Source organism: Pelobates fuscus, chromosome 4 (assembly GCF_036172605.1).
Source record: "Pelobates fuscus isolate aPelFus1 chromosome 4, aPelFus1.pri, whole genome shotgun sequence".
NCBI classification, from domain to species: Eukaryota; Metazoa; Chordata; class Amphibia; order Anura; family Pelobatidae; genus Pelobates; species Pelobates fuscus.
The window spans coordinates 261,897,307-261,920,366 of NC_086320.1; the positions used below are offsets into that span (position 1 = coordinate 261,897,307).

The 23,060-nt window shown below is 35.5% G+C and overlaps 1 protein-coding gene across 1 annotated transcript in view; it reads left to right on the top strand.

The window, feature by feature from the left end:
* Positions 1–865: 865 nt before the first annotated feature.
* The window catches only part of NPSR1 (neuropeptide S receptor 1), a 380,746-nt gene continuing 358,551 nt past the window's right edge, over positions 866–23,060 (top strand). The window contains exon 1 of the mRNA XM_063450640.1: positions 866–1,009. Within this exon, the coding sequence (XP_063306710.1) occupies positions 866–1,009 (144 nt within the window). The remainder of the gene's footprint in view (positions 1,010–23,060) is intronic.

Consider the following 23,060-nt stretch of genomic DNA (forward strand, 5'->3'; position numbering starts at 1 on the left):
TTATATATTGTTTATATCATAATATAATTTCATATAATTATATAAACAAGAGACTAAATGAAAAAGAAAATGATTTATATGTAATAACGTTTTTTAAAGAAAAATACATCCAATGAAACAAGTTTTTCAGTAATCAACCACAACATCAGACCACTTTGCTTTTATGATAATCCATAATGTTCAATTACTGGACCTTTACCTTTTTTCCTTTTCTCATATCACTGGACTAATAAAAAATGAACAATAATTACAAGGCTTAAAAATATCATACTGCAGCATGTATGTCACTATTCAATATGACAGCAGGACAGTCCTCATCCTAAAATTGGAATTTCCTTATTGAAAAAAACAAAACTGCTTACATATACACTATTTACAATATCCACAAATTGGTACACATTCCTATGTAAAACAATCAAATAAAAAAAAAAATCAAACAAAACATTGACGTCTTCCAGAAATAGCTGATGATGTGCACAGCTGGACAGAATGAAAAAAAAGCAAAAAAAAAACTAAAATAAAACCTGTTTTATTTTTCAATAGAAAAATAAGATATTTTGAGCAGCCCATCAATTGAATCACATTGCTGAAATGCACAATACAACATGTGCTTTTGAGAGTCAGGATTATTACATAGGAACATATGGCTGTTTTTCATTGCAGGGCTGCTCTATCAGTGATGAGTGCAGCTTGAAAAAGGATTCTGCTCAGATGAAGGTGCTATGAAGAAATATTCCTCAGTTAGCCAGTTGTAGAGCAGAGAAACAGCGTGCACGTCTGGCTCTTAAAGGATGTAACTTCTGCTGATTAGAATCAGTGTATGAGAGCATCTTTGGAAAGCTGCTGTGTACATACAGACCTAAAAATGCAAGTTAGTTTTACTGAAGCAAGTGTAGAAGCAAATACAAGCAGGGGAATAATGGATTTCGTTGTCACTTGTACCGCTACCATTTCTTCTACAGATGTGGAGGAGGAGTATGAATGGAACTCTTTCTATACCTCTTTTAAGGTAAATGTGCATGTTTTAACCATATTTATATGTAGACCTGTCATATTATTATAAATGCTTATTTATCTATAATTATTTTCTTATGAATTCTGCAGGTTATTATTAAAAAATACTGCATCACACATGCCATGTGCTTTTTATTTTATTTTAAACATTTTAAATTTGCAAGACATTAGTTTGTTCTTGTTTTTTTTAATTTTTTAATTTTTTTAATTTCTTTTTTTTACAAGTAAAATTACACTGTTTTAATATTTAGAAAATGCATTTTCATTAACAGGAAATTGTAGCTTTAGTATAAGCCAAGTGAAGAGATACACATTTGTTTTGTTAATGTTACTTTATTAAATACAATTCAGTTTTTAGTGAAAGTAGAATTCTTACAAAAATTACTTTCCAAGGCAATGGGTTTATTTACTAGAAAGCAAATTGCAGTGAATTCAAAACCAAATTGGATTATTTAAAAAAAAAAAAAAAAAAATGTAATCAGAATTTTTTCATTACATTTGTGTAATTTTTATTTTCAGTTCATTACAATTGATTGTATAATGGATAAACCCCAATTTACAAAACTTTTAGATATTACACACATAATCCATTTAAATGAAATAACTTGAAAAGAGATTTGCAGAAACAGAATTACACTTTTGCTACAATGCATTAACTCAACTCTAAACTAATAGTGGAATTCATAGAATAATAGGCTATTAAATGTGCATGATAGAAAATACTAAATAATTAAAAAGAGAGGTAAATATGTCTGTTTCTCTGGTTAATACACGTGTAAATTATAGAAATTATGATTATATGTATACTTATGATTTATTGGTAAATAAATATGTGGCCAGTTACTAAAAATGCACCTCTTATACTATAGAAGGACTAATGGAACTTATCCAGACGTCTCTGAGAGAATGCAATAATAGAATCAACTACTCAGATGTGTCCTCCAGTAAATAATAAACTAGGCTCTAGTTCCAGAACTTGATATCAAATTGTAGATTGATATTAAAGATATAGGATATATGTCTTTATTGATACATAATATATAGGTAGTTTTGCATTTATCTATTTCTCAAATTCACTTCTATAAAATGTGTTATGAAAAAAATAAATATTTGAAAAAAAAAGGAATGGATTTTGTAACAACTAAACGCACAAATACATATATAAATAACATTGGGCACCCTACAGTTTACCTAATTTAAGGGCTCTTGTGCCCTCCTGTGTCCCATTCTTAGAGCAAGAGAAAGAAGTTATATGACAACATATCCTCTTAGCGTTGCCACCAGCAAATTCTATTGAAGTAGGCAACCAATGTGGTATGGCAGTAAAGAACCCTCACTGTGGCAGATTCTCATATGTTCCAGTAAGGGGACGATATAGTTCTATCATCAACTTATTGTATTTCAATCAGCAAACCAAATGTTTGGAAACAATTTTTTAATGGATCTATAAAAAATATATTTTTTCCTCCATATTTTAGAAATATTTGGTTTAGAAACTAAATTCAAGTGAATTAACTCAATATAGTATACCATCCTTAAATGTGCTCTTTTAAAAGCAACTTCCTTCAGAAGCTTCATAATTACATGGATGTAGTCTATTTCACATGACCTGGTCCTGTTTGCAGAAGGCATCCAGGACTGTTTCTAAGTAGAGATGTCCCGAACAGTTCGCCGGGAACTATTCGCCAGCGAACATAGCTTGTTCGCGGTCGCCGCGGCGGGCGAACATATGCGATGTTCGGTCCGCCCCCTATTCGTCATCATTGAGTAAACTTTGACCCTGTACCTCACAGTCAGCAGACACATTCCAGCCAATCAGCAGCAGACCCTCCCTCCCAGATTCTCCCACCTCCATGACGAATGAACATCACATATGTTCGCCCGCCACGGCGACCGCGAACAAGCTATGTTCGCTGGCGAATAGTTCCCGGCGAACTGTTCGGGACATCTCTATTTCTAAGCAAACATTAAATTATAAATTGAGAAACCATCAAAACAACATCTGGTAAAACAGGGATCTGAGTTTTAAAAGCTTTCCCAAATTAGCATCCCCTTAGATCGCCACCAAAAACAGAATATTTTCAAAAAAATTGCATATCAGGAAATAAGCCAGTAGCTTAATGGTAATTCAAGATAAACTAATGATATCTACATATATGATGGAAGAAACAGGCTAAAAGTTAGATATTTCATATATTTGTACAAAACTGAAGTCCTAAATATTCATAGTTATAAATGTTAAGTCACATATTTTGAGTTCCAGCCAGAATGAGTACAGCCAAGCACTGGAATTTGAGTTCACAAAATGTCCTCACCCTGAATCTGGTTACTTTGGTGTGCTACACACCTAATCGTGAGTTAGCAGTGAGACTAGTCTTACTCAATAAACCAAGCAAAAAAAGGGAACACAAAAATCGAATCTATCAGGAAAACTGGGGTGAATGTTTTTCCCACTTATTTATACAAAATAAGAAATTGGGACAGGAACTACATTTTACATTTATTGTTAATTGTTTTTATTAAGTAAAAATGTGCATGGACACTTTGAACAAAAAGAGGGGGGAACAAAAAAAGAGAGGCTACAAAGGGGAGCATACATGAGAGAGAGAAAAAGAGGGAGGTGGGAAGAGATGAAAAGAAAGACATTGTCCCATGAAGAGTAATGTCAATACTGTTGAAGCTACCACACACAGCATGCTATCCCCAATGGCAGTAAGGCCTCAAGGCCACCCCACTCAATGCTTCCATAATCCTTCCCTCAGTCCATCCTCTCTGACCTTCCTCCCCTATTGGGAAAAGTGAGAAATATGTCAGCCAACGAGGATCTGGCTGAGCAGAAACTTGGATATGGCAATGAAGCAGGGATAAGTTTCAGTATTTAATTTAGTGTATTTATTTATTTTTAACTTTGGGTGGGGGTGGTGGACCATCTCAGAAAGGTTTACACAAACCCAAATCTGTAGTTTGTGACAGAATTTTGGTTGTAGTAACATATTCATTTGTATTTCAACAGTTTGCCTACTAACAACTATATGCTGCCAGCAATATTTTCCTTTACACCATTCAATATTCATTTAAATCAATTTGAAACTTAACATCATAGTGAACCTGAAATATCACTGTGTTCATAAGAGGGCAGCAGCATTACATTACTGTTAGCAGCACCGTTTACAATGACAACGTTACAGTAAGGTTGGAGTTAGATCAGGGCAGATTAGGGCAAGGTTAGGTGAAATTGATGTTAAGGTTAGGATTAGGGGAAAGTTAGATTTATGGGGTCTGTACCATTAGGATTATGAGTCTTAACATTAAGGTTAGGGATAGTTTAGGGTTAAGGGACCTAGAGCTATCATGGATTTACAGGTAAGGGGATTCTAATCTAGATGGTGATGTGTACAGTAACAACTATTAGTGATTTAAGTCACTTATGCTATGCCCACCTTACCCTAACTAACCTAAATAGTGAATTGGGTACACTGCTCTTCTCCATATCACAAAAACACTGGGTATAGTAGTCCTAATGATGTACATTCAGCCTACTTTGTGTCAGTCTGAGTTTGTTGCTCCCCTTTAGGGTGTGTTTGGACCTTGTCAAGCTTGAGTAGAGAAGTCCCAACAAAGATATCACCAACTAAGGAGTGAGTATTCCAGTAAGCTTGCTCAAAAGCCATGAAGGCATCTCTACACAAAATTAACATTTTGAAAAATGACTGCAGGAAGAGGGTTACAATAATCACTTCAGTAAGATGAAGTTATAGTGCTTAGAGTGTCACATTAAGTAAACTAAGTTTAAGTAATCCAATGTATTGATATTTATAAACTCTTGTCATCAGCACTAACATCATTAAGCAAGCAACCATTCACTGCTTTAACAAACTTAGACACAAAAAGGGATTTTTGTAAGTCCGAAAAACACCATTTAGGAAATTGCACATTGTATGGGTATTTCACTACTGCACCATCTAGTAAAAACTCTCCAAATGTATAATTGTTTTAAAATAGTAGCAGCAGTATAGAGATGCTATAAGTGATCACTACACTTACTTATTAATATTTAGTGATTAGGTGAAATCCTGGCACACTATTACAGTTGTTTTCAAAATGATAACATATTAATATACAAAAACATATTTTCATATGTATATAAAAAAATTCAACAAAATGTAAAAAAAATTAAAATCACGAGTTTTATTCAGTATTACATAATTTAATTCAATACAGTTAACAAAATGGCACACAGTCAAAAAAAAAGATAATACATGTCATTTATAGACACTAAGGGCTTAACGTCACATAACACATAATGCTAAACTATATATTCAGTATATATACAGTAATTAATACAGTCAAAATCCATTTAACTGAAATATAATACTCAGTAGCATGCAATCATTACCAGCAGAGAAATTAACATCTACTTGGAAGAGACTCTGTTTTTCTGGCTATCTCATTTTTCTGAGAAATGATTTAGCATTTGCAAAACCCAAGTAGAAGTCTGATGAACGTTATAATTATATGCTATAATGTCCACTTTGTAGAGTGAAAAGCAGTGTATACTATAGGAAAGTTTATGAACTACTTGACAGTTACATAGTCGGATTGCAGAAGTAAAAATTGCCATACATGTAATGAAGGTCTATACTTAAATGCCCTACACTGAATGATTGCTCCTAATTGCTGTGCAGTGATTGTGCATTTGCAGTGCCGAGACCCAAATAAATAACAGAATGATGCCTACAGAACACTTTTGTGCAGATAAGCATTGCTCTATATATCTAATTCCCATTCTCAAATTACTAGTAAAGGCCTATATAGGTCTATATCTCTGGTATCAGACCCAAATGCAACATTTAACCCCTTAGTGACCAGACCATTTTTCAATCTTCTTACCGTTAAAGGACCAATATAGGCACCCAGACCACTTCAGCTCAATGAATGGTCTGGGTGCTAGGTCCATCTAGGATTAACCCTTTCTGCTGTAAACATAGCAGTTTCAGAGAAACTGCTATGTTTACAAATGGGTTAATGCAGCCTCTAGTGGCTGTCTCACTGACAGCCGCTAGAGGCGCTTCCGTGCTTCTCACTGTGATTTTCACAGTGAGAAGACGCCAGCGTCCATAAGAAAGCATTGAGAATGCTTTCCTATGGACTGTCTGAATGTGCGCGCGACTCGTGCCGCACATGCGCATTCAGCTGATGACGGGGAAAGGAGGAGGAGAGTCCCCAGCATCGAGGGAGCCCGGCGCTTGAAAAAATGTAAGGGATTAACCCCTTCCTCACCCTAGAGCCCGGCAGGAGGGGGACCCAGAGGGTGAGGGGGACCCAAGGACCCTATAGAACCAGGAAAACGAGTATGTTTTCCTGGCACTATAGTGGTCCTTTAAGGACCAGGGCTGTTTTTACATTTCTGCGGTGTTTGAGTTTAGCTGTAATTTTCCTCTTACTCAGTTAGTATACCCACACATATTATATTTTTATATTTTTATCATTTTTCTTGCCATTAAATTGTCTTTCTAAATATAACATTATTTTCATCCTATCATATAATTTACTATAAAATAATTATAAAATATGATGAAAACTTTTTAAAAACCACACTTTTTCTAACTTTGACCCCCAAAATCTGTTACACATCAACAACCGCCAAAAAGCACCCATGCTAAATAGTTTCTAAACTTTGTCCTGAGTTTGGAAATACCCAATGTTAACATGTTCTTTACTTTTATTTTGCAAGTTATAGGGCTATAAGTACAAGTAGGACATTGCTGTTTCAAAATATATATTTTTAAAATTTATCAATAGTGACATTGTAACACTGTTTTCTGTCATAAATCTCTGAATCACACCTCACATGTACATATTTCTTTAAAGTAGACAACTCAGGGTATTCAATTTGGATTATGTCCAGTCTTTTTTAGTAGCCACTTAATCACAAACACTGGCCAAAGTTGGCATTTTTATTTGTTTGTGTGTTAAAAATGACAATTATGAACGCTAACTTTTGCCAGTGTTTGTGACTAAGTGGCTACTAAAAAAGACAGAACAACATAACCAATCTGGCAAATTTCAATGGGGAAAAACAGAAAATCAAGTCTTATATTTGACCCTGTAACTTTCAAAAACACTATAAACATGGATGGGTACTGTTATACTCGGAAGACATCACTGAACACAAATATTAGTGTTTCAAAACAGTAAAACGTATCACAACAATGATATCATCAGTGAAATTACCGTTTGTGTGTGAAAAATGCAAAAAACTTCACTTTCACTGACAATATCATCGCTCTGATATGTTTTACTGTTTTGAAAAATGAATATTTGTGTTTCATGAGGTCTCCCGAGTAAAACAGTACCCCTCATGTACAGGTTTTAGGGTGTCATGGAAAGTTACAGTGTTAAATACAGTGCTAGCAAATTAAATTCTCTGGACTTTCAGCCTGGGTTGTCAGGCAGGTCCCTCAAATTTCAGTCAATAAAATTACTTAATTATGTAAAAATATTACGTCAAGATGCACGTAGAATTTAAATATATATACATATTTATATATTTGAAGTCTACATGTAAATTTATGAATTTTATTTATGTAATTATATATATAGATATATATATATAAATATTTCATATTATTTTTATTTATTTATATATACATAGATAAATATAATTTTATTCTAAGTGTATTTTGATATAATTTATCAAAAATATCAAAATACACTTATAATAAAATGCCATATAAATATAATTTTTTTATTATTATGTTTACATTTTTTATTTATTTTTAGTTACTATTTTATAATAATATATAATATAATATATACACATGTGTGATTGAAATATAAGTGTATATAAGTGTATTTTTATATTAATATATGTATATATTAAAATAAAAATACACTTAGTACGACATTATATATATATATATATATTTATATATACATATACATACATATTATAATGGAAAATGTATTCCTACGTACTGTAATTTTCTTTTCCTGGCCATATCCATGGCAGCACAACAATGGGTAATACCCAAGCAAAAACCAAGGGAGGGAAAGAAGTACACAAGACTTCCAAAATATGAATGTAAATTGACAACACACACCTCATAAGGACATTGGAAATGAAAAACTGATTACCCACTACTGGCACATTATCAAATTGACCAACTCAAATGTACCCAAATAAATGTCTGAAAATTGATTGAGGACCAAGCAGGCATTTAACCTAGAAGTTCCAGGGAAACTTGGCCACCGATGCTCAAGAAGAAGAAATGGCTCTAGAGAGCAAACAGACCTTTAAGTACTGTAACCCCTAGGGCTTAGATGCCTAAAACCAACCAAGATTATCCATCTGCTGATGGCTTATATGGAGGCTTGAAGATCTTTATGATCTATTAGTAAAGATAAACAGACTATCAAAAGAAATCCAGAAAGTGGATCTATAGGAATAGATCTTAAGACATCTATCTAGGACAGAATAAGAAAGTTTTATTACTGACTCTACATTCTAATCAATAGGCTTTAGAGGCAGTAAAGGGTTCTATGCAAAATAGTGCTTGAGGATCTAATATCCTTCAGTCCATGCTAATGTCACCGATAGAGCTAACTTAATATTAAGCAATTGTGGAGAGATATACTCTCATGGTTGAAAGGGGTGAAGATTTCAGAGCCCTAAAAAAAAAAAACAGGAAAGAATATTACGGGGAGCAATGGATAACCATGTGATCATATAAATACAGCCGACAGAAATTTAGATACTTCCATATCAAAGCCCTTTAACGAAAAGAGAGATCAGAAAGTGCTGAGACATATATCTCTGAGGTGATGTGGCGAATTCCTAGATGAGTCCTGTAAACCTCCTTGGTAGAATGAATTTGAATGACCACCTAATTAGAAATAGACCAGGAAAAAAGGCATCTCAACTCTGTAAAGGTAGCCAAGGATATACGTTTTTCATGGCCCTCAGAAGGGTATTAATTACTGTAGTTCAAAAACTCTTATATGTAAGCCCTTCTACAATATTGAAACCTTCAGAATGAGGAAAGTAGCACTGGACCTGATGGAAGAGGGAAAAACTATTTTGGGAGATCACACGGAGGTACTAAAGAAGATAAGTAGAAGTGGAAACCATGGACTGGGTACCAATATGGAACTGTCACGATGATTGATATTGGCTCTTGCAACCTATGCAGAACAGAAGTGTTGGATTTTAAGGGTGTCCCTTTCCTGAACGTATTTGATTTAGGAGAAAAGTTCCTCAACCCCAGTGGATGGTATTCATAGTTATCACTGTCCAAAGGATTTCCATAGGAAAGTTAACCTCTGCCCTTGTGACATCTTATCAGATCTATGGTGGAGGACCTGGATCAACACTCTCTCTGCGGAGGTATTATGCTAGTCTGAAAAGAGCGGTATAGTGCTTGGACCATGTTGAACTGTGTTTCCATCTATATCCTGAACTGGGAGGGAGCATGGTGACTACAGCAGACATTCATCTTTCACCATGAAGATGTAAAAATACAAGTGATGTGAGGAAAAGGATACATGGCAATCAACATGCTTCAATTTACAGACATCATCAATGTACTTGGAATACTACCTTTATAAAGAAGAATGTTCAAGAATCCTTTAAACTAGAATGGATCTCCAACATCTGTTAGAAACAGATTCTTTGTGTTCTTCACCCTGTTCCAAATTATTATGCAAATTATATTTTTCTCATTTACCTAAATAATTGATGTAAATAACAGTCAGCATAATGCTCATGTTATCAACTATTAAGAGTACAATTCAAATTTTATTGAACAAACCTCCTAATGATAACAGTATTTTTTTAAACATAAAAAAACTTACAATGCACTGTTCCAAATTTTATAGCATGACAGGAGGCTTCATATTTTTGCTTAAAGCGGCACTGTCATGGCCGCATCCTCTTTTTTTTTAAGAGCTATTAATATTAATAAACCCTTAAACTTCACCTTAATCATATTTAAATATTTCTAAATCCCTTTACTTACCTTTTTTGGAAGGTTTGTTGGTGATCCGGATCTATTTCCAGTAGGTCGCCATCTTCCTCTCGCCGGATAACACGTCACCGCGGCTCCTTCATCTTCCCATACTCACCCGCGCGGTAAATTCCCGCGCATGCCCCTCGACGCAATGAAGGCCTCCTCCTGACCTTCCTCCAGCCTCCGCGCGAACCGAACGAATAGGCGTCTTCAAATGAATTGACAGGTCATGTGGTCGTTTTCTTTGACGGCCCCATGACCATATATGGTGATGTTCAGCACTCTGACGTGTGCTGAACATCACCATTTGTTAAAATGTATTTTTTTTCTATTTTTAATAAAGCTTTCTATGCCTGCCTCCATTTTCCCTTCTGCTTCCTCTCCAGATAGCCAGCTATCCATCTATGACCTGCAGCTATATTAGGAGGTATAATTTTCTTATATATTTTTATTTATTAATTTTATTATTTTCTTATATATTTTTATTTATTAATTTTAAATTAGTTTTCCCTATTTAATTTCTATTTTTACTTAGCTGTTTAGTGGACCTGCCCCCCCAATTCCACTCACACTACACTTAGCCAGCCTCCCATTATTAATAATTTTCAATATTTTCCCTATTTAATTTCTATTTTTACTTAGCTGTTTAGTGGACCTGCCCCCCCAATTCCACTCACACTACACTTAGCCAGCCTCCCATTATTAATAATTATTTTTAATATTTTCCCTATTTAATTTCTATTTACTTAGCTGTTTAGTGGACCTGCCCCCCCCCAATTCCACTCACACTACACTTAGCCAGCCTCCCATTATTAATAATAATTTTTAATATTTTCCCTATTTAATTTCTATTTTTACTTAGCTGTTTAGTGGACCTGCCCCCCCCAATTCCACTCACACTACACTTAGCCAGCCTCCCATTATTAATAATTATTTTTAATATTTTCCCTATTTAATTTCTATTTACTTAGCTGTTTAGTGGACCTGCCCCCCCCAATTCCACTCACACTACACTTAGCCAGCCTCCCATTATTAATAATTATTTTTAATATTTTCCCTATTTAATTTAGCTGAAAGTGTTTGCTGCACGTGGTATCTGTGTTTGCTGCACGTGGTATCTGTGTTTGCTGCACGTGGTATCTGTTTGTGTTTGCTGCACTTGGTATCTGTTTGTGTTTGCTGCACTTGGTATCTGTTTGTGTTTGCTGCACTTGGTATCTGTTTGTGTTTGCTGCCCGTGGTATCTGTGTTTGCTGCACGTGGTATCTGTGTTTGCTGCACGTGGTATCTGTGTTTGCTGCACGTGGTATCTGTGTTTGCTGCATGTGGTATCTGTGTTTGCTGCACGTGGTATCTGTGTTTGCTGCATGTGGTATCTGTGTTTGCTGCCCGTGGTATCTGTGTTTGCTGCATGTGGTATCTGTGTTTGCTGCACGTGGTATCTGTGTTTGCTGCCCGTGGTATCTGTGTTTGCTGCACGTGGTATCTGTGTTTGCTGCACGTGGTATCTGTGTTTGCTGCACGTGGTATCTGTGTTTGCTGCACGTGGTATCTGTGTTTGCTGCACGTGGTATCTGTGTGTTTGCTGCACGTGGTATCTGTGTGTTTGCTGCACGTGGTATCTGTGTTTGCTGCACGTGGTATGTGTGTTTGCTGCATGTGGTATCTGTGTTTGCTGCACGTGGTATCTGTTTGTGTTTGCTGCACTTGGTATCTGTTTGTGTTTGCTGCACTTGGTATCTGTTTGTGTTTGCTGCCCGTGGTATCTGTTTGTGTTTGCTGCACTTGGTATCTGTTTGTGTTTGCTGCCCATGGTATCTGTGTTTGCTGCACGTGGTATCTGTGTGTTTGCTGCATGTGGTATCTGTGTTTGCTGCACGTGGTATCTGTGTTTGCTGCATGTGGTATCTGTGTTTGCTGCACGTGGTATCTGTGTTTGCTGCACGTGGTATCTGTGTTTGCTGCACGTGGTATCTGTGTTTGCTGCACGTGGTATCTGTGTGTTTGCTGCACGTGGTATCTGTGTTTGCTGCACGTGGTATCTGTGTTTGCTGCACGTGGTATCTGTGTTTGCTGCACGTGGTATCTGTGTTTGCTGCCCGTGGTATCTGTGTTTGCTGCCCGTGGTATCTGTGTTTGCTGCACGTGGCATCGGTTTGTGTTTGCTGCATGTGGTATCTGTGTTTGTGTTTGAAATAGTAGCTGTATGATTTTGCTGTTACTGAATACATACATTATTAAATACATCATATTCAAATACTACCAGATTCAACCTGTAACCCTAAAAGCATTCACCCTGAAACAGTGAAACTGAACCAATACGCGGCGTGGATTCATCAAACAACAATCGAACGACAAAGCCTAAAATACTCATCCAAAGCTTTTGTTAAAAAATGTTTAAATATGAATTACAGTATATTAATAGTTTATATACATAATATGTCATTTGCTGCAGGATCAACTCGCATATTACCAGAAGTAAACTTGTACGGTGCCACCATCTACAACATACTGTGACACCGTCAATAAAGAGGTATTACCAAGCAATAATTACAGCAATACATCCTAATAAGGAAAATATACATCCATTATAATGTGTACTTGAACATAATATAGTATACAATATTGCGTTCGTACAATACAAAAGTGTTAATACCTAAAATGAGCGTTATGTAGTGAGCATTGAACCATAGTGTAAAAACAAACATTTTTTTTTATCGATATATATATATATATACACACACACACTCACACATTTAAAGATACCTCTTGCCATATAACCAACAAGCCATCTGAAATAACTAGAAGACTTCACCATCATTATGCAGAGTATTGTGAGCATTAGAACCACAATGCATTAATAGGTTGTATACATTTTATATGTAATATAGCGCTGGATCAACAACACTATGTAATGACAACAACTCCTACAACACCCTTCTCAACATCTATAACACACTGTGAATCAGACAATAAAGATGAACTACCCGTCTATATGCAGTGCAACATATATTATCATGTGAACCTAAACATAATATAGCTTAAAATATTTCAGAGATTAACAAAGTTTAAATACATGAAATATGCAGTATGTATTCAAGCACCAGCAGCGGTATAGCACCAGCATGATATGGAGATAAATAAATATATGTATATATATCAAAATCAACATGCTCCAGTTTGATTATTTTTCATAGATGTAATCTAATAATTAACATGTGGAGAGTCAATCATTGCATATATAATTTTGTGCACATTTTATAGCCAAATAAAGTGCATTAAAAGTATGTACTCCTTTCTGTGATTATTTTTTACTTCAACTGAGGTTGCTTTGACGTCAGAAATGTAAATGAAGATATTGCAATTAGACACTACATTTAAATACAATAATTATATATCAAATAGCAAAGAGTGCTTTGTAATAGTAATTACATTTTGACCGATTATTTTGTATATTTCAGGATTTTTATGCGCGAATCTTCGTTTGATTTTTTATTTCTTAGCGTCCAATATATTGTAAGGTACTGTACATACATTATCAATGGTTGTAAATAATTTGTATTACATTATTGAAAGAAACATCCTAATTTAAATTTACTTTTTCATTTTCAGGTAAATATGCCTAACTGCGTTGTTACCGGGTGCAGGAGCAGACCTGGGAGAACTGGGCATGAATTAATAACTCTTCATGTCTTTCCCAGTAAAATATTTTTAGCCAGAAAATGGCTGGAGCAGACTCGTCAAAATTTTGTTAATATAGAACAAATTTTAGATATTATAACTGACCCTAAATTTCAGCCTACGTACCGGATCTGCTCCAGACATTTTGAGGACAGTTCCTTTGAGATGAGGGGATCAAAGCGTTTTTTAAAACCGGATGCACTGCCTTCAAAATTCAATTTTGAAGCAGGTCTTCCTTGCATAGCTGAAGAGGTATTCCATAGGCATAAAAAAACCAAAGCAATGGATGTAAACACATCATTGGCCTGTACCTCTGTAAATCAATTTGAGCTTGCCAAGATTATGTGCGATGCTTCAACTTCAACTGAAGATTTAAATTGTACAAGGGAAATATCAATTCAGACGGACTGTATACCAGTGGAAGAGGCAATTGAATTTGCCAAATCCACTAACCATGATGCTCCAATTTTAAAATGTATAAAAATGGAGCATTCATATTGTAAAGACATGCCTATTATCTTAGAGACTGAAGTGTTCAGTCCATCTAAGTTAATAAGTTCAACCCCTATTAAAATTAAAGATAAAGAAATGGAATTCCGAACCATTACAGAGGAATCAAATGAAGATCCAATGGATCTTTTGGATTTTTTTAACCAAGATATTGCAGAACTACACAATGTATCTACAGATATTGACAGTAGTGCTGCAATTACAGAGTTAGACTTAGAGAGTACTTTGAATGTCTCCAAAGAGCAAAAGCGTGATCCAGACTATGTCATGGATAGTTTTTGCACTATGGATACATCCACTGATTTAGATGTGAACACTGAGGAATCAAATATTGAATTTCAGTGTGTAACTGACCGGAAATTTGTAGTATTTGAATCTTGTCTCGATTTGTTATGCTACAAAATCCCATGCCAGAAAAACTTGCACTGTACATCTAAGATTGTTTCTCTTAGAAAGCGTACAGAGGGTTCGCTATTAAAAATCTATGCGAATTGTAAATCTGGACATAAATTTCTGTTGTGGCACAGTCAGCCACTCATTAGCCAAATTGGTGCTGGCAATATATTAATGGCAGCATCAATTCTCTTCAGTGGCTGTAATTTTAAAAAAATCCATGAAATGTTAAACATTTATGGATTACAACATATTTCGGAAAGTGGGTATTACCGTTACCAACGGAAATACCTTTTTCCTGCTTTGTCACATCATTGGCAATTGGAGAAAGACATTTGTAGACCCCTGTGGAATGATCTTCCACTCTGCTTGAGTGGAGATGGTCAATGTGACAGTCCAGGATTTAGTGCTAAATATTGCATTTACACTTTCATGGATGTCTTTAGTAAAAAAATTATTGACTTCGAAATTACACAGGTGTCTCAGACAACGTCATCCGTTGCTATGGAAAAACTAGGTTTTCAGACTTGTTTAGATAGAATGAGATCTGAAAATCTTGATGTCCAAATGATCGCTACTGATCGTCATGTTGGCATCCGTAAATTGATGAGAGAAAAGTATAGTGGCATTACACATCAATTTGATGTATGGCACTATGCTAAAAATCTCAGAAAGAAGCTTGTGGCAATTTCTAAGAAAAAAAATTGTCATGACATTTCTTTTTGGATCAGGCAAATTATAAACCACTTTTGGTGGTGCATTAAGACATGTGAAGGGGACATAGTGCAATTAAAAGAGCGTTGGAATTCACTCTCTTGTCACATTTCCAATTGTCACGAATGGGAAGGTGCAGAGAAGTACCACGCTTGTGCGCACGAACCACTATCACAAGAAGTGATTGACAAAGGTTTATGGTTGAAACCAAAGTCACAAGCATATGAAAACCTAGTTAAATTTATTAATGATGGTCAGCTAGTGAAGGATTTTGACCACTTAGTCCACTTCTGTCACACAGGATGTCTGGAGACATTCCATAGCCTTGTTTTGAAATACAGGCCCAAAAGGATTCATTTTGGACTGGATTCCATGGAGGCTAGAACAATTTTGGCCATTCTTGCTCACAACAGTAATGTTACTCGTGAGCAAGCAATTGTCAAAGTTTCGTTCAAAGGCACTGATCCTGTTGGAACTTTGCGGAATAGATTAGAATTCCCACGTTCCAGAAAAAGATGGGTTGTTCGTACTATGTACGAGCCAATGTCAATCACTCATATAGAACAAATTCTTATGAGTGTATTAAAAATTTGCAGTGAGAGTTTGCATGTGGATTGGACTTCAAAATCCACAACAGTACCCAAAAATATTGCTAAAATTCCAAAGCCGGATAAAAAAAAGGCAGTAGAAGAGCATGTGAGCCGTTTCAAGTAATTAAAGCGGCACTGTCATGCCGAACGTACCCGTCTCCTGTTTAATTTTCTCTTCCTTTCTCAGAATCATTTATTGTTTTATTTTTAATTATTTCTCATGTAGTTTTCTTGACCACATAAAACAAAGAAGGGACTACTTTGTCTTATGTATTTTTCCTATGCTTGACTTTCCTTGATGAAAGGAGAAGATTAACTCCGCTCCAATTCTTGTGTCCAATAAAGTTTTGGCACAATACTCACTCTCCTACTTTACACAGGAAATGGAGCATACTTAAGCTCCTCCATTAGCCATAGAAAGTCAAGCCTTGGGGAAAAAAATAAAGTAGTAGTCATTACTTTGTCTTTGGTGTTAAAGAAATATATCAGGAATAAAAAAAAAGGATAAATGATTCTGAGAGAGGAGAAGAAAAATAAATTGGAGAACGGTATGTTTATGTTCGGCATAACAGTGCCAGTTTAAAGAAACATAATAAGGTCAAAAACACAAAAGTGTTCTTGACTTTAGAATGGTGCAAACACTATTTAGCCTCCCATAGCACACCTCAATATTATAAAAACTCACCTTATTTCTCATGCAGGGACTGACTAGTCACCAGAACAACTACATTATGCAGTAGTTGTTCTTGTGAATATAGTGACCCTTTAAAATGGAACTGTCCTCCCCTTCTCAAAAAAGAAATAAAAAAGATAAATGATTATTTGTGAAAGATTGAAAGAACAACGATGGATACAACGATGACAAGACAACGATGGAGAGGTTTTGGTAAGTTTGCCCGTACTTGGCTATCCTAGGCCAGCCATCGTACAAATTTTGCCAATGTCAATAGTCTTTTAAAAATTTTGAAAGGCATTGACAGTTACTCTTTAAAAAATTAGAGTTTTAAGTTTTATATCTGTTATTTTTATCCGTTCAAGTTAAAGTTTCCAGTAAAAAGTTAAATCAACACAAAGATAAAAGTAGCACTCTGAGGACTTATTAAAACCAATTCTTCTTATATGTTTGAGGACATATAACACTAAGCTCGATATTTTTTGTTAGTATACATCCTATTTTTAAATAACAATTAGATTAAAATAATACTAAAATATTTAATCAGAGTCTTAGAATATTATTAACTAAATTTAGGAAGTATTCTGTATTTACTAAAACACTTAATGCAGCTTTGACTACAAGGTCGCCTAAAAATTTCTAAAATTAATTCATTAAAAAGTAATTGTATTAATGAAAAGTATATTCTAGATTAAGAAATAATTAAATAAATCCTATTAAAACAATTTTATAATAAAATAATTAAAAATTAACTTTATTTTTTTGGTTTAGTTTAATTCAGAAAAAATTTTATTGCATAATTGAGAAAAAAATATGTAAATTTAAAAATAAAATTTTATACCAATATTATAGATTACAATTGTAATATTCTAGTTATAATATATTTATTGTAAATTGATAACATTAAAATAATTACGTTTAAAAACTATTTAAATTAAACTTATTTAAATATTTAACAGTTTGCATTAATTTAAAAAAGTTATATAAACATTAAAATAGATTTTTAAATTAAAATATATAAAGATTACGTTTTAATGCTATTAATAAAGTTTAAAGTTAGAAATTTAATACATGTTTCCTGTATTAATTTGGTGTTTGCGTATATATTTCTTTCTTTTTTTTTTTTTACAAACAAATATTTACAAGTGAAACAAAAGCACACGATAAAATTTAACAGCAAAGTTTACAGAATGCAATAATTTCACAATTGAAGTGAGCCTCATTCAAAATGTATCAGTTTATAAACAGTGAAACCATTGCATTCTGTAAATGCCACCGTTGAAATTGACAACTAAACAGTCACTGTCAACAACACCTGAAAAAATTGTATTTCATCAAGATGAAATCTTGATGAAATACTAATTTTGACATTTCTCTTTGTATTTCTCCAACGGCCTGACTTTCTTACACTCAAGGGTCAGTCCAATGGTCATTCCTAACAGCCGTTACCAGTAATGGCTGCAGTGAATTGGGTGCATATATGGAGAATCCCACAATGTTGTGGGAGCCTACATAGACCTCTATGTTGTACTTTCACACACGGATAAGGAAAGCAAAAAAAAAAAACTCACAATACATGGTTGAAAAGAAGAAAACTTTATAATAAACTATTTTACATATAAATTCAGGATGAATTGTAATACAAACATTGTTTCTAAAAAAAATTCAAAAGTCATCAGCCATATCGATGGCATTGTAATCTTGAAGTCTAATGAATCCAACATATGAATTTTCGGGGTCTGGGAAACTATTACGAATTGCATGAACTGCACATGATGGAATGGGCCTCCGATTTTTTCGTCCAAGGTACCCATGAATCCAGGTGGTAAAACCTCGATATGCAGTCTTCCTCATTTGCCTGCATAGAGAAACTTGGGTCAGTTCTTTTTAAATAAACAGGTCTGGCTATGACACATCTGTTATCTTAGCATTTATTTTTTTTAATGTAAGAGAGGGGGGTGAGTTTACTTACCTGAACCTTGTGGTCACTGACATTTTCCTCAGTAGGCTCTTCATCAACTTCTGGCACTTCAGCATTAAAATTCGACTAAAATGCTGTAATAGCGCATTTGCGAGACTACAGCAATTAGGTCTATGAAGCAATGAGGGGCTACTATACACTGTCACAATCACATTTAAAAATAATATTTCATTAAGATAGAATCTTTCTGAAATACTAATTAATAATGTGTTGTAATTTTAATGAATTACCAACCCAGGCAGATATACAGAGAAAAAGTATATCAAAATATGTCTCTGTATCTCTCTTGAGTTACCGTATTTTTCGCTCCATAAGACGCACCTCACCATAAGACGCACCCAGTTTTTAGAGGAAGAAACCCAGAAAAAAAATATTCTGAACAAACTGTCCCATAGTGTTTCTTACTATGGGACAGTTTGTACAGAATATTTTTTTCTCCCCTGTCCCATAGTGTCCCCCCCTCCCATAGTCTTCTCCTCTCTCCCATAGTCTTCACTCACCCCCTCCCCATAGTCTTCACCCACCCCCTCCCCATAGTCTTCATCCACCCCCTCCCCATAGACTTCATCCACCCCCTCCCCATAGACTTCATCCACCCCCTCCCCATAGACTTCATCCACCCCCTCCCCATAGACTTCATCCATCCCCTCCCCATAGACTTCATCCACCCCCTCCCCATAGTCTTCATCCACCCCCTCCCCATAGTCTTCATCCCCCCATCCCCATAGTCTTCATCCACCCCCTCCCCATAGTCTTCATCCACCCCCTCCCCATAGTCTTCATCCACCCCCTCCCCATAGTCTTCATCCACCCCCTCCCCATAGACCTTATCTCCCCCCCTCCCCATAGTCTTCATCCACCCCCTCCCCATAGACTTCATCCACCCCCTCCCCATAGACTTCATCCACCCCCTCCCCATAGACTTCATCCACCCCCTCCCCATAGACTTCATCCACCCCCTCCCCATAGACTTCATCCACCCCCTCCCCATAGACTTCATCCACCCCCTCCCCATAGACTTCATCCACCCCCTCCCCATAGACTTCATTCCCCCCATAGACTTCATTCCCCCCCATAGACTTCATTCCCCCCCATAGACTTCATCCCCCCCATAGACTTCATCCCCCCCATAGACTTCATCCCCCCCCATAGACTTCATCCCCCCCCATAGACTTCATCCCCCCCCCATAGACTTCATCCCCCCCTTACTGTCCCCCTCCCCCTTACTGTCCCCCTCCCCTTGTCCCATAATTACTTACCTGTCTTGCAGCGTTGGCCGGCAGCACAGGGCGCACCGCGGTAGTGGAACTTGAATTTCATGTTCCGGTTTCCGGCGGGACTGAAAGGAAGTGCGCACTCAGCTTGTGCACACTTCCTTTCAGTCCCGCCGGAAACCGGAACATGAAATTCAAGTTCCACTACCGCGGTGCGCCCTGTGCTGCCGGCCAACGCTGCAAGACAGGTAAGTAAAGCTTCATATTCGCTCCATAAGACGCACAGACATTTCCCCTCACTTTTGAAGGGAAAAAAAGTGCGTCTTATGGAGCGAAAAATACGGTAATTAGAATTTTAGTGAAATACAAACACAATCTAAATGATTAAGTCATAAAGAGTACATATATGAAATAATCATTTTTCAAGGGTAAGGATTTCACGATTACCTAGTAGTAAGAAAAGATACCTACCTGTTAAATAACGCTTCAGAAGGCCTCTGGGACTCCACGCCAAGGAAGCAGTAGAGGAAGTGGGCAAAATCCTCCTGGCAGAATTGCTTGAAGACAGTATTATAGATAATACACGGTGCATCTTCAAGCTGGCATACGACATTAGAAATCTCTTGACAACAAATAGACTCCACCACAGTTGGCATTGTAATGCAGTTTCCACAGGTGCACCAATCTGTGTTCCCTATTCTGCCATCTTCATCAGTGCTTGGAGTAACTTCAGGAGCCGACTGTCTCAGAGGTGTCTCTTGGAAGCATGGTTCCTTCGAAGCACTTTCTAAAAGAAGCCGTTGTAATAACTGCTGTTTCTGTAAAATTAAAATACAAATATTACAATAATTATAAAATATAAATGATTATTAATAACTGAAAAACTTGAATTTCTATACTATCTATAACAGTCTATGTCTATTTCATAAAAATTCAATGTTTATGAAATCCATTATAATGTGTACTTGAACATAATATAGTATACAATATTGCGTTCGTACAATACAAAAGTGTTAATACCTAAAATGAGCGTTATGTAGTGAGCATTGAACCATAGTGTAAAAACAAACATTTTTTTTTATCGATATATATATATATATACACACACACACTCACACATTTAAAGATACCTCTTGCCATATAACCAACAAGCCATCTGAAATAACTAGAAGACTTCACCATCATTATGCAGAGTATTGTGAGCATTAGAACCACAATGCATTAATAGGTTGTATACATTTTATATGTAATATAGCGCTGGATCAACAACACTATGTAATGACAACAACTCCTACAACACCCTTCTCAACATCTATAACACACTGTGAATCAGACAATAAAGATGAACTACCCGTCTATATGCAGTGCAACATATATTATCATGTGAACCTAAACATAATATAGCTTAAAATATTTCAGAGATTAACAAAGTTTAAATACATGAAATATGCAGTATGTATTCAAGCACCAGCAGCGGTATAGCACCAGCATGATATGGAGATAAATAAATATATGTATATATATCAAAATCAACATGCTCCAGTTTGATTATTTTTCATAGATGTAATCTAATAATTAACATGTGGAGAGTCAATCATTGCATATATAATTTTGTGCACATTTTATAGCCAAATAAAGTGCATTAAAAGTATGTACTCCTTTCTGTGATTATTTTTTACTTCAACTGAGGTTGCTTTGACGTCAGAAATGTAAATGAAGATATTGCAATTAGACACTACATTTAAATACAATAATTATATATCAAATAGCAAAGAGTGCTTTGTAATAGTAATTACATTTTGACCGATTATTTTGTATATTTCAGGATTTTTATGCGCGAATCTTCGTTTGATTTTTTATTTCTTAGCATCCAATATATTGTAAGGTACTGTACATACATTATCAATGGTTGTAAATAATTTGTATTACATTATTGAAAGAAACATCCTAATTTAAATTTACTTTTTCATTTTCAGGTAAATATGCCTAACTGCGTTGTTACCGGGTGCAGGAGCAGACCTGGGAGAACTGGGCATGAATTAATAACTCTTCATGTCTTTCCCAGTAAAATATTTTTAGCCAGAAAATGGCTGGAGCAGACTCGTCAAAATTTTGTTAATATAGAACAAATTTTAGATATTATAACTGACCCTAAATTTCAGCCTACGTACCGGATCTGCTCCAGACATTTTGAGGACAGTTCCTTTGAGATGAGGGGATCAAAGCGTTTTTTAAAACCGGATGCACTGCCTTCAAAATTCAATTTTGAAGCAGGTCTTCCTTGCATAGCTGAAGAGGTATTCCATAGGCATAAAAAAACCAAAGCAATGGATGTAAACACATCATTGGCCTGTACCTCTGTAAATCAATTTGAGCTTGCCAAGATTATGTGCGATGCTTCAACTTCAACTGAAGATTTAAATTGTACAAGGGAAATATCAATTCAGACGGACTGTATACCAGTGGAAGAGGCAATTGAATTTGCCAAATCCACTAACCATGATGCTCCAATTTTAAAATGTATAAAAATGGAGCATTCATATTGTAAAGACATGCCTATTATCTTAGAGACTGAAGTGTTCAGTCCATCTAAGTTAATAAGTTCAACCCCTATTAAAATTAAAGATAAAGAAATGGAATTCCGAACCATTACAGAGGAATCAAATGAAGATCCAATGGATCTTTTGGATTTTTTTAACCAAGATATTGCAGAACTACACAATGTATCTACAGATATTGACAGTAGTGCTGCAATTACAGAGTTAGACTTAGAGAGTACTTTGAATGTCTCCAAAGAGCAAAAGCGTGATCCAGACTATGTCATGGATAGTTTTTGCACTATGGATACATCCACTGATTTAGATGTGAACACTGAGGAATCAAATATTGAATTTCAGTGTGTAACTGACCGGAAATTTGTAGTATTTGAATCTTGTCTCGATTTGTTATGCTACAAAATCCCATGCCAGAAAAACTTGCACTGTACATCTAAGATTGTTTCTCTTAGAAAGCGTACAGAGGGTTCGCTATTAAAAATCTATGCGAATTGTAAATCTGGACATAAATTTCTGTTGTGGCACAGTCAGCCACTCATTAGCCAAATTGGTGCTGGCAATATATTAATGGCAGCATCAATTCTCTTCAGTGGCTGTAATTTTAAAAAAATCCATGAAATGTTAAACATTTATGGATTACAACATATTTCGGAAAGTGGGTATTACCGTTACCAACGGAAATACCTTTTTCCTGCTTTGTCACATCATTGGCAATTGGAGAAAGACA